The 13,271-nt window shown below is 42.7% G+C and overlaps 1 protein-coding gene across 10 annotated transcripts in view; it reads left to right on the plus strand.

The window, feature by feature from the left end:
* The window catches only part of MBNL2 (muscleblind like splicing regulator 2), a 107,132-nt gene that overhangs the window by 35,888 nt on the left and 57,973 nt on the right, over positions 1-13,271 (plus strand). For 9 of the 10 annotated variants that reach the window (XM_048295803.1, XM_048295802.1, XM_048295805.1 and 6 more), the window contains exon 2: positions 1,930-2,762. The exons of the other annotated variant lie outside the window; for it this stretch is intronic. In XM_048295803.1, coding sequence (XP_048151760.1) covers positions 2,589-2,762 — 174 coding nt within the window. In that variant the 5' untranslated portion in view covers positions 1,930-2,588. The remainder of the gene's footprint in view (positions 1-1,929; positions 2,763-13,271) is intronic. 10 annotated transcript variants of the gene reach the window in all.

Raw genomic sequence — 13,271 nt, forward strand, 5'->3', positions numbered from 1 at the left:
ATGGCTACTGCCATTTCTATACTGTGTGCAGTTTGCTTTGCTGCCGCGTGCTGTGTCTGGTTTTTTTCAGTCTTAACACCTACTACTTGAGAAACAGCTTTGTCAATTTTATGGTGTGCAGCCCTGCAGAGTATTACTACTTGTGACTTTCAGCAGTGTGCGGTATAACATTTACCCTTTTCCCAAAATTTCCGTCTGTCTCCTACATCTTTTGCTGAAAACCATTACTGACATTTCTGAATTGGAATGTGTGGCTCTAGGGAGACTATTTCCTCTTTTACATTTAGCCAGCTAAATCATCAGCCCAACAAGCTATCAGCTCAACAAGCCCTTGTGGAGAGGCTCTTCTTGTCTTTCCTCCTCTCTTTCCTTTTCATCAATTATGAGTATTTTCTCACCTCTTTGTATGTTTTCAGCTTAATCCCATTCTTCTTTGATGCTGTCAGACAACATTGACGGAATATTGAATTTGAGGCATCTGTAATTTATGTACTATACTATAACTGCATAGAATTATTTCAAAATGTACTATTTCTCTTGCACCTCGTTATTCTTTATGACTGGGTAAAGCTATCTAAGTGTCATCCAGACCCATCTTTTTGCACATTGGACTTGAAACCGAATTTTTGAGCCATTACCATTGCATTGCCTTTATTCATGCTAGAAGTAGGAAGTTCTGGTGTAAGAATCAGTCACATAGTAAAACCCCTTCTGGTAGCATCACGAAGTAGTAGAAAAGCCTTTTGATGTGAAGACCTAGAAGTCAGAACTGGGATCTGGTCCCGAAACTGGGTGTGAGTAATTCTTACTCACATTACTAACAATACTGACTTCAATTAAGATGGATGAATCCAAGCACAGAATGGTAATTGTTCTGACATGGAAAAGCTGACAGTGTTTTCAGAACTATTTTTATTGATGCATTTTAAAATCTCACTTATTCCAGTCCTTCCCCTTTTCTTTTTTCTTGCACAAAAATAATCCATCAACTGTTTCTGGCTGGTATTTGCGAAGTAAAAGTTGTGTTCCTTTGAAGCTGGGTAGAAGAAAACATCATGTTCATGGTTTCACTGTCTATGTATAAAATATAGTTATAGTGGTTAAAATTTTTTAAAATATCTAACCCTTTGATTTTCAGATCTGTTTTTCTGTAAAATATCCTAGATATTTTATAGTCCCCAAATAGTTTAAGTGCCGTATTGAAATCTGAGGTTTTGATGCTGAACAATGTATTTGCAGAGGTCCACAAAAGCTAATTAAATCAAAGGAATATTTAGATAAGGACTTCTTCATATCAGAAAGGACTCATTAGAGCTTGGTGGCTTGGCGGTGAGCCTTTTCATGAAGCCTTTATGAAACAGCCTCTAGGTTAACGGGAAAACTAACTCTGTTGTCTCCATATGGAAAGTTTTATTCCCTGTAACTTTGGAATGACATTTTTTTTGTTTGTGGGGCTTTTTTCCCTTGAGAAAATAGAAGGAGACAAAAAATCTGAGCAGAACATTACCATCCTCATTTCTAAGGAAGAACAAATAATGAGTAACAACTTATAATGTAGTAACACAATCTAAAGGGCCAAGTGATAAATTAATGGAAACAGATTCTTACATGTTGTTTTGGAGACTGAGCACATTAGATTGAATTGTTTCACAACCAGCGTGCGTAATTATTGTGTCTGCCACATTCATCTATTTAAATCATTCCCAACTTTTGGGTTGCTGCCTGGAATATTACTGCAGTACATGTTTCAACTGGTTATTCCCTTGTCACGTGTAACTTCACAAAGGAGGATGACTTTTTTTTTTTTTGGAAAAAAAAAGAGTGAACTTTGGCTGTATGTTTATAATATCTGATAAAAAGGGACTGTAGGTTTCATAATGTTGATTTGAATGAGTTGCATGTGAACTGATGCTGTATTTGTTTTGTCAGGTCAGTGACTTAAAAAGTGCCTTTGCCAAGTCACTTTTACGAGCGAGGACTGCTACGCCCGTGTTCTCAAAATCCCATCTTTGCCAGCCAGACATTGCCTTCACCTTACACCTGGCAGAAGATACCTCAGCTGTCTCCATTTGCCAATTAGTTGATGGGAAACTGAAAGCAGAAAAAGGATTATTATTATTATTATTCCTGGGACATGAACAAATGACTGCATTGCTTTTCTTGTATAATCAATACCGGCAAGCAACCATCAGAGGACTGCTATTCTATCAACGAGTGCCATTGCATTGATGGACCTTGGGTTAAAACCTGTGCATCCGTGATTACAATCAACAAACCCACGTGTTTTACAGACAGAAATGCGTCTGAGCATGTGTTTTCCCAGCCAAAAGTCTACAAGCGGGACTTAATGATTGATGAGTGACTGCTTGCTGATAAACTTTCTCTGCTTGTTCTGCTTTGTGTGTGTTAGACATCGTTAATCGTCCCCCACTGTTTGTTTTTTTTTAACTTTCTTTTCAATTAGATTTGAAGTTATTTTTTTCTGATTTTTTTTGCCTCCTCTCCCTTTCCTTTGTCATTAGTTTGGGCAATTTCTTCAGCATAATTCACCTGACAGCAACTTACAAGTTCAAAATCAGCTTCTCATCATGGCTTTGAATGTTGCTCCCGTAAGAGATACAAAATGGCTGACATTAGAAGTGTGCAGGCAGTTTCAGAGGGGAACTTGTTCACGCTCTGATGAAGAATGCAAATTTGCACACCCCCCTAAAAGTTGCCAGGTTGAAAATGGAAGAGTTATTGCCTGCTTTGATTCCTTAAAGGTAAGAAAACAAACCTGCATGTGTAGTGAAAATGCTACTACATTGTAGTGAAAGTAAAATATGAAATGATGAGTTACAACTAAACCAGGTTGATCAGAAAGATGTATATTGAAACAAATGTTGTTTATCATAACGTTTGTTTATTGAAGCTTTTAATATTTCTTTCTAAGGATTTTTTTTTTCAAATGTCACTATGTTGTTTACAAAAATTGCATGTGACTGTGGGATACAGAATTGCTTGCATCTGGTAGGACAATTGTATTCTCCCGAGTACATTTTATGAATTATAGTTGTTTTGTGGTAAATGAAAATACACAGTGGCACAATGCTAGGCCATTCCCAGGGTCTTAAACAAACAAATCGTATGGAAAGAGTGCAGATTTTTTATTTAGATCAACAGAAGTAAGAAAAGTCTATCCAGTACTTCAGTTTTGACACAAGGGGTTGTTTACTCTTGATATTGGATATCAGGTAAATTAATAGGATTGGTAATTACATGTATGGATAGTGCAGATATGAGCATAAGTTTAGGATGAGCAAAGGGATTCTCTCCTTTGGAGGATATTTAGCAATTATGTTGTTAGGCCATCAGCTTCTTCTGACTTCCTAAAGACATCTAAAGGCATGCTTTAGAAAACTATTTTAAAAAGTTCTGTGAAAATAGTTCATGTACTGCATAAAAGAAGATTAATGACCCCCTGGGATTTGAGGAGTACACTGTGTTTTCCATGATGATAAATTTGTGTTCTTGTGTCAACAGAAGGAGAAAGCTTATTTCATATCAATAATTAAAGGGTAGAACTGGGCATTTGAGATTTTATTTTGAAAGTTTTTACTTATAGCTTTATCTTCTGGGCATGGGAGAATGTCTTGGCTTGTTTTTTAAATTTAGCTCTGAGGATCAAAATTTTACTTACCAAGAACTCTTTTACTGTGAAAACATCAGTCTGAAAGAGAAGAAAACTCAGGGTGGTTTAGTTCCATTATAACTTTTTTTTTTAGTGCAATGCAAGATATTGTGCTAGGCATCTGCCTTCTGTTTTTTCTCATTTCTTCTTTTCTTTTGAAGATTTAGAAGACAGTATCTCAGGGAGAATGTTTATGAGGGGGTTATGTTCTGTATGTCCTGTAAGCCAGAAGAGCACCTTTGGAGTCATGGCAGTATGTCATCGAGGGCTATTAATGACCTTAATCCATGGATTACTGCACGATAAACTGTAATAGCTTCTTTGTAGATGTTCTTGTATATTGGTTGTCTGCCAGTGGGAGACAACTGTGGGAGACAATTTTTCTTTAAACAAGCAGACTAGTGTCTGCAGCAAGTGGGCAATACTCTGATTTTACAAAAAATAAGCAGGTCAGTAGAAGGGGGATTTTGTGTACTATTTTTATGTGTTGTAAAGTCTCAGGTCTGTGGCTGGGAGGCTGGAGATAAGCAGCAGGACTCGGTCACCCCTGGGCTGGCAGGGCAGTGGATCTGCAGTAAAAGAGGTGCTGCTGCTGCATCTTCCTGGCCAAAGCAGTGATGCACCTGTCCTTGATGCCTGAGGACAGCATTGCTCTCCCTGGTTGTGCTGGGCACTCACAGTGGAGTTGCCAGCTATTCAAGCTGGAGACTTTTGTTCAGGGTTGGTTATTGTCTGCAAATAAAAACTGGAGTCACAGACTAAGCTAATAATACCATGAAGAGAAATCCTGAGGGGTCACAGTGGATAATTTACTGACAACCAGCATCATTGCTCAGTGGAGAGAAGTCGTAAATCGTGTAAAAAAATGTAGTTAAAGCAAGCAGCCATGTTTTGACCTTGTGTGGGAGGACATTTATCCGGAAGGGCCAGCCCACTCCAGCCCAGCTCTGGTGGCTGAAGTGGTACTGCTCTGTCCTACTGTCCATCATCACTCTCTCATGCAGAAGAGAGCATGCACCTGTGCCTTCCATCTTGCATCTTCTGTTGAGTCCAATGGGTTAAATTGCTGGGAAAGATGGGATTATACCAAGAATTCAGATTGTGGCCTGAAGCAGCAGAGGTGGAGGCACAGATTTCTTCCCACCAACCCTGCTACCGGTGGAGGGAAATCCAGTAGTGGGACGACAGTGCCTTCAACTGCAGCTCCTTGGCTCTGAGCATGAGTTGGAGCTGTGCACTTCCATGTGTTAACCTCATCCTGCTCTGCACAGGAAACTGTTTGGGACCACTGCAAGTGCACAGCTCTGGGCTGTGCTGACTGGTGTCCTCACAATCATTATCTCAGTTATTTGGAAAAGAGTTTGTAAATTGACGTATCCACAGCAAAATGTATGTGCCTGGTTAGCTCAGTTTGCTTATATTGCCAGCTGAGGGACGTAGGTTAGTCACATTAATCTATTTGATACATAGCTTTTGGAAGTACTGGTGTTAGTCATACAGTTTCAGAATAAGGCTTTGGCACTCAACAAGTGGGATGACTTTTCATGTAAATAAACAAGCAGAATAGTCTAGAATTATAGATAAAATCAGAATTTAATTAAAAAAAACAAGAGTTACTTTCCTTGCTGAACATTGAACCACAGTTTAATGCAGGCAATTATTTAGCATTTATTTACATAGCATATAGAGCTCTGGAGACTTAGCCTTTTAACTGTCTTGGTTTGGTGTACCTGCTGTAAAAATAAATTGTGTTTAGTCTCTGGATAAACATCTTTCTACCCAGAAAAGACAGAATTTTTTTTTTAGTCTATGAATGAGTTATGTTACATTAAGGTGGTGCCTGGTAGTTACAGCTGCTCCCTTAGAACTGAGTCAAACACAAGATACAGCACTCTGAGGCAGACTCTCCTTTACACACTGATTGATCAAAAGAGGCCCTGTTTTGGGTAGGGACATACGCTCCCCTGCATGCCATCTTCTTTCCAGATTTCCAGCGCAGACAAGGGAGCACGGTATCAGTATCTGCCAGCTGGTTCAGACTACCAGAGCACCAGTATGAAGCTGCAGGAGAGAGTCCAGTGAAAGGTCACAAAGATGATGAAGAGACTGAAGCACCCCTCCCCATGAGGAAAGTCTCAGAGAGCGGGGACTGTTCAGCCTGGAGAAGGCTCAGGGGAATCCCGTCAATGCATATAAATACCTGCAGGGGAGTGCAGAGAGGGCAGAGCCAGGCTCTGCTCGGGGCTGCCCAGTGGCAGGACTGGAGGCAATGGGCACAACCTGAAACACAGGAGGATCCCTCTGAACATCAGGGAACTGTTTGCCCCTGTGAGGGTGTCCAAGCACTGGCACAGGCTGCCCAGAGGTTGTGGAGTCTCCATCCTTGGAGATACTCAAAAACTGTCTAAGATAAAGTCCTTGGGCAGTTGTCTCTAGGTGACCCTGCTTGAGCAGGGGATTAGACCAGATGACGTCCAGAAGACCCTTTCACCTTCTATTATCCTATGACTGTGTGACCAAAAGCACCTTCACACCAACTTTCCTGTAGCCTTAGGATTTTTCTAATCTAGCAAAAGCTGGCTTTTGGACCAAATGATGTAATCCCAGCCAGGGACACTTGCCTCTATGTCATACCATGCCCTCCTTTGTGCTCCCACTGCTATCTTAGTGATTGTGCAGTGCACCAGCTTGGAAACATGAGTTGTTGCTGTAGTTGCTGCAGAAGAGAGGAGGGCCATGTGGCACCAGCAGAGCACTGGATCACTTCTGCCAGTGACAGTGCTGTGGCCTTAGACTGGGCTTCTGGAGTAACATAATTGCATCATAATCCAAATTTTCCTGTATTAAAGAAGTATATTTGTAGTTCTGGTGGTTCCAAGTAAAAGGCCAGCAGAATTTGATGGAACCTGTTTGTTTTAACTCAGAAGGCATTTTTGGCTCCCAGTACCTGTCCTTGCAGTACTTGACCTTAAATCCAGCAGAAGTTGTAATAGCAACTCGTTGGACTGATTACAGCTTTGAGGTGCCAAAATGCTCACTTTGGAAGACTGACTGGGCTCTGAATATCCTTCATCTGTGAGATGCTCCAGGCTAGACAGAAATAGCTAAAGACTAATGAGTCTGGGTCAGATTCAGGCCAGAAATCTGCTGGTTTCAAGCCAGGTTCTGCTGCATGGGCTTCTGAGAGGCAACTCAGCATTTGTTTCTCCCTCTTTGGTGAAGGACAGAGTCTGCTTTGTTCTGAACAGGGCATTTGTGGGGTTTTAGGAGGATGCAAGTGGATCACCTCTGTGCACCCCTTGGGTGGTGAGTGTAGCAGTTGGACAGATGTGTGCCCATTAGCTGGCCACAACATCGCTGCCAGCAATTAGGCTTCCTCCAGCAGAAGCCCCATGTGACTGGGTCAGCCAGTGTGGCCACACAAACACACCCAAAAGTGTACTGGGCAAGTGACCTTGGTGAGCTTAATGTGAGGATGAAAGTGTCTCCAGGCTAATCCAGTTCACTGTGCTTGAGGTGAATGAAGGGGAACTTTCCTGGCAGGACCCTGATGGAGGGTGGGAAGATAAAGGGTGCTGAGGAAGCACTGCCAGAGCCAGAGCCTTGTCTCCTGCCATAACCATCCTGAAACCTTTTTGGAGCCCTTACAGGCTCCCCTTTGGATGCTTTCAGAAGGGTCTGTGAAGTGACCTGTCTAGCACAAAAGTTTGAATTTCAGAAACTGCTTCGTTTAGGATTTTATACTTCTCCCTAGATTGAAGTAGCTTAATTTAAAAGTGAATAATGTGGATATATAACACTTCATATATCACATTTAGATCCCTCCCAAGTTGGACACTATAAGCAAGTCTGTTTTCAAGGCTTTCTTGTCCTGTTAGTACTAAAGAACAAAATCCTTTCAAAGGAATACTAATATATAATATAATATGTGAGATGCATGAGGACAAGAACATGCAGCACTTCGCTGTATTTGAATTGGAATAATAAAAAAAGAAAACCCCACATTAAAATGAGTGGTGATATTTAGGAGGGGGAAAAGGGGAAAGCTTGGCAGATTAGAAAATACGATCATGTGTGTTTGGCTTAGAGTTAACTCTTATGTTTGCAGGCAAGTCTGAATTTTCAGTCCTGGTGTCATTTCTTGACTCAGATTTATGCTCTTTCTGCAGGTCAGCTACTAGAAGGATATGTTGTCTAAGCTAATACAGGTAACAGAGAAGGTATCTTGAAGATACTGTTGTTGCAAGTTTTATGGTGGTAACAAGGAAGCAAAAGCTTCTTTAGGGCTCCAGATAACTTTTTCTGGTTTTCATTAGTGTCTAAACACTTCGAACTCTTCTATTTATTGAGCCAGCAGACTACTGTGAACTGGTCATTTGCATTTTCATGAAAGCCTTTTAAGAATATGTCTATCTGGTCTCATTTGGCACCACAGAATAGAAAGTAATTGAAAGCTGGGCACAGGCTTGCTTACCAAGTTAAAAAGGTTACTGGGAAAAAAAATAAAAAGAAATTGTAGGAACATCCACTATGTTGAAGGATCTGGAAATGAAAATAGTCTCTTTAAGAAGGCCTCAGTTTTATTTAGAAAAAGGAGGGGAAAAGGCTTTTTAAAGTGAGCAGGGTGTTTGTACAAGAGTGAGCTCAGAGTTGGGAGGCAGTAGGCAGTCATTTGTCTTCCTGTGATTCTTTTTGTGGGTCTCTAAATGTTTTACAAATGTCAGGGACTCAGGATCATTTCCCAATTTGAAGTAAGTAATACCTGCTCACATTTGGCAGGTGAAGCACTCTGATCAGACTATAGATGAGCATGGAAAGGGGATTGGCTAGTTTTGTCTAAACTAGAAAGCATTTAAATGGGTGTTTATCGTGTCCTAGCTGGCTGAATTTCTGCCCATCACTCGATTATGTGGTGTGACACTGTTCAAAGACAAGGTGAGTTCAAGGACTGTGCCCACAGCTGGTGGGAAAGAATGACTGAAATGGGAAAAGTAATTTCTCTTGGGTGACAGAGTGGCTTGTACCTCCTGGGCCCATGAATTTTGCCTGCTTTAGTGCACAGTGACCCAGTTTCAGCAGGATGTTGAGGGATAGGCTGCCCTTTTCAGTAGTTGTGGGCTCTGGAGATGTGGAACTTGCAGGGTGAACCTTTTCAGATGGAGGATACAGAATCCAGATCTCACTCTTCCTCCAGAACAACAACTTTGGTGCATACTTTCTTTTTCATCCACCTCTGTTTTTCTTGTAAAACGTCCAGTAATCTCAGGTAGTCTGAGAACACTCCCTGGCAGAAGCTTTCATGTGTCTGAGTTGCTGCAAAGTGTGGGCGTGAAGTGAAAGTGCCAATCAAGGCCAGTTTTAGAAAACTCTATTAACCCTCTAGAGCTAATTCTGACCGAATTACCTCTGTGGGCTCCCTGTGTGTTCAGAATATCAATGGCCACCCTGGGGCATACCAAAGCCCCATATGGCCCAGTGACCCAGTAATGGTGAGTAATGCATGTCTTGGAGGTGGTGTGTAAACATGCAGTGGCTTCCTGGAGTCCTCTGCTGGCTCCTAGTGATGTGCTGCCCGGGGACATTGAGAGCCAGACATGATATGCTTGTACCTAATAGCTCTCAGTGACCATCTTTCCACTGGATTTGTCCTGCTCTTTAACCATCTCACATTCAACACGCACAGCAACGACCTCCACAACCTCATTACATACAGTGTGGAAACCAACTTCTGTTGCTCTTTTGAAACCTTCCCATCCCATGGATGCCCCCAGTTCTTGTACTAAAAAACAGAATAGATTCTGCTCTGAATTGTCCTAAGGATGAATTTGGGTGGGCTTTTTTCCACTGACTTCACTCTGAAAGGGGCATGTTTCTCCCTAGTGAGTTCAAAGGAAGCCTTGTGAGAGAAGGTTTTAAATTTGCTTTGTGGAAATGCTGTTCCCAGGACAGGTACGATTCCCAAAGGCCCTGCTTTTTCAGGCTATGGCAATTTTTGCACTCAGAATAAAGTGCTGCATGGAATTACGCCATTCTGTTTCCTGAGACTATATTTTACCTTATACCCGATCCATGCAACTGAGAGCAGCTGCTAAAAAGAAGTGGGTACATCCAGGCCTATCACAGCTAGCTCCCCATTATCTCTGTTCAGGTGATCATGCAGCCATGCAACTTGAGTTGATCCAAAGGAGAGGGAAGAACTGCATTAAATATAAGTTGAAACAACAAATTTAGGCATCTTGCATAAAATGAGGTAAAGGGGGTTTAAGAAGGGATAAGTTTTTTTTGAAGACCCCCTCCTTTATCTCTGAGCTTAGGGACTCTTAGTATTCCTTGTGTGTGCAATCACCTGTTCTTGTTTATTTTCTAAAAAAAGCTCTTTATGTTCTCCTGTAGTCCTCAGCAAGTACAAGTTCCTTAAATACTTCCTTTTTCCTGTTTGTCTCCTGAGTATCTATTCATGCAGCTGTCTCCATGCCAGCTCTTCTGGTTTGGAAGGGTTAAAAGGAAGGTAAGATTAAAAAACAAGTAACTGAACTGCTGGGCTGACACACTTAAAGATCCATGAACTTGGCTTATATTGGTATAGAGAGAAACCGTAATAAGCCTCTAGCTGTTGTAGTACATGGTGTTTAGGTTTTTTTTTTTTTTTTTAATTTTTATTTTTAAAAAAGGCTATTGATGTTTGATCACTGCAGAGGGCACCATGCTCCTCACTAGGTTTGTCTCTCTCCTGAGAGGAACATTTCTGATTTATCTCAGAACAAAGTCTGGAGGCACAGCTCATCCCAGTCACCTGTGGTGCTTAACCTGCAGGAGCACTGGTGGACTGCCAGCATTGAGCCAAGGGCTGGCCGCTGTGGTAGAGGGCCACTAGCCATCAAGTCAGCTTGGAGGAGCAAGTCCTAACCTGCTGCCCATGTCTCTGCTGTCAGACCGAGGCTGTGAAGAGCAGAGAAGTTGAACCAGTTGAAGTTCATTACATAGCCTGCTACAAAGCTGGGTGTCTCCTTCAAGGCTCTGTTTTGTTTCCTCATTTGTCTTGCAGCAGCACCAAGAGCACGAAGATGTCCTGGCTGTCACTGGTATCACCTGTCACCACCTGACCTGCCAGATTTTAAAACTGCACACCTTGTTATAACTTCAGTTCCATTTTCAAAGGAGAGTGAGGTTGGCTGCTGAGTTACCCGGGCCTTCCCTCCCTCTGAACTCATGGGAAGCCTGTCTTCCCAGAGGTGCAGTTCAGTGGCAAATCCTCTCAGAGGTCAGAGCAGGCGCTTTTCACGAGCAGACGTGTCGCAACAGCCTGGGCCTCCTCTGGCCTGTTAGGGCCGCCTGATGAGAGCAAGGGGGTGTTACCAGTGCAGTTTCCAGATGTGAATGGGAGGGTGTTACCAATGCAGTTTCCACTGCTGGTTTTGGTGTGTTAGAGCTGGCTGAGCAGGTCACCTGGCCCCTGGCCTTGGGAGGAGGATGAGCACTAGGAGCAGAAATGGTTGAAAGCAGAAGCAGTTAAAGAACAGTCACTGAGGGAGGTAATACAAATCTGTCGTCTTGTTCACTGAACTGTGTTGTCCTGAAGGACTAAAGGAGTATGTAGTGGTTTCTGGGCAGTGGTCTTGCAGGGTTGAATTATTGGAGCTTCCTGCTTCCAGAAGAGACTTGCAAAGAGCATTTCCAGGTACTGTGTTGTACCCCTTCTCATCAGATGCAGCTGCCACTCGGTTATTAGTCTAAATCTTATTACTTGAAGAAGAGCAGCAAGGCAGATTAGTTATGGCCACAGGAAACCTTGTATGAAAGGCCATGTTTGGCAGATGGTCTTCAGATTTTCAGGCACTCTGGGGTGCTTCATATACCCATCAATTCACTGTGTAGTTTTTGTTGCTGCACCAATCCATGCTCCCCTAAGCCTTATAATAACCAGTTTGTGGGTGTAGTGAAGGCAAAATTCAATCAGAGTCTCTGACTCATCCCATCACTAGGATTTTGAACACAAGAGCAATTGCTCACTGCCCACTCCTCCCCCACGCTCCCTATTAACTCAGGTCACTCACTGTTCCCACAGGCTTGCGCTCTCCAGGTCTCCCCACCTACTCCTTTATTTTTCTGGCAGGTGGTTCCTCTTTTATTCCAGGTGCTTTTTTTTCCCTTGGCCTTGTGTATGTCGCTTTTGCTCAGCTCAGGCATCAGCTGTTCTTCCCAAGCTGTTATACTTTGACTGTATCATAAAATTCAAAAGACAAGGTTGTGCTCAGGGAGCTTCCTGATGGAAAAGCCTAGCAGAGACAAGACCTGTATTCCTATTAGTCCAGTTCATACCCAGCATTGGAAAGATATTTTAAATGTAAAAATCAACACAACAAGAATTGTGGAGTTTATTTGCAAGTCTGTGTGACAATTGTGCCCTCTCCCAGTTACTCATTATCTCCTTATATGATACTGGCATCTTTTTTTGAGGAGATGGACTTCATTGGAAATCTATTGCAATAAAAGGAAAACTGTTGTGGTTTTAGAGATCTTGGAACATCATTGAAAGCCTGCTGTGAGGTATAAATCCCACAACTGAAATGCAAAAGGAAATTAGAAGTATCCCTTTTCTTTGACCTTGATGTTTGTCTCATGGCTGTGGGCGTGGTGTACCACCCTGTATTAGATTCCTACAGGGTCTTGACCACAACGAAGAAGAAATTAATAATGGTGAAAATAAACTGTCTTCTCATCTGCTTTGTTAATGGGTTGTGTGACAAGGTGGTATGAGCAGTGCCTCAAGAGTCAGATAGCCCTAACGCTTGGAAAGATCAAGTCATCGAGCAGTAAAAAAAAAGAAGTAGAGAATCGGTGGAATACCGCATATGAAAAACATACGAGGGATGTAGCAGCTGTGGTGAAAACCCTTGTGTGCACTTGGTGGCTCAAGGGGCCAAGGGAGCCATCCTGCTCCCTGTGGGCAGCTGTTACCCTACAGGCTCACACACTGCTCCACAGTATGGCACTGATGCCGTGCTCCTGACTGACAAGTGACCTAGTGCAGTCACTGCACTGTAGATCTTCCCTTTCTCATGAGGTATTACAAGTTCTCAGCCCTTGCTTCCTCACAGGACTGCTTGGCTTGAGTGAGAGGAAATCTACAGTGTGCAGTGTCATGGCAGCTGCAGGGATGGCCTGGCCTAGCAGCCCATCAGGTGTGCTGCTGCCACCTCACCTGCATGTCCCATAGGCCAGGCAACTTTTAAACTTTGTAAAAACACAGTTTATTTACTCTAGCTTGACATTCTCTTTGAGCCCTGAGCACTCCACAGTGAAGCTGTGCCTCTGACTGAATGGATTTGTTTACCACCTTACATGTTGTCAGGAGAGGAGCTTACCCAGTGCAGGCTGATGGTGCCTGTACAAATGCTCAGTAGCCATAAGAACTGCCCAGCTGTGATTCAAAGCTAACTGAGGTGCTGGGACCTTCTCTGTTGGTTCACAGTGAGCCAAAAACTAAAATCCAGCATGTCAGACACTGGACCAACCCCCACTGGCTCCTAGCCTTCAGCCCCAACTGAGTGAAACACTGAACAAAACCCAACTTTTTAAGCTAGATAGAGCGTGTGAAGGT

This window comes from Corvus hawaiiensis, chromosome 2 (genome assembly GCF_020740725.1).
Source record: "Corvus hawaiiensis isolate bCorHaw1 chromosome 2, bCorHaw1.pri.cur, whole genome shotgun sequence".
Lineage (NCBI taxonomy): Eukaryota > Metazoa > Chordata > Aves > Passeriformes > Corvidae > Corvus > Corvus hawaiiensis.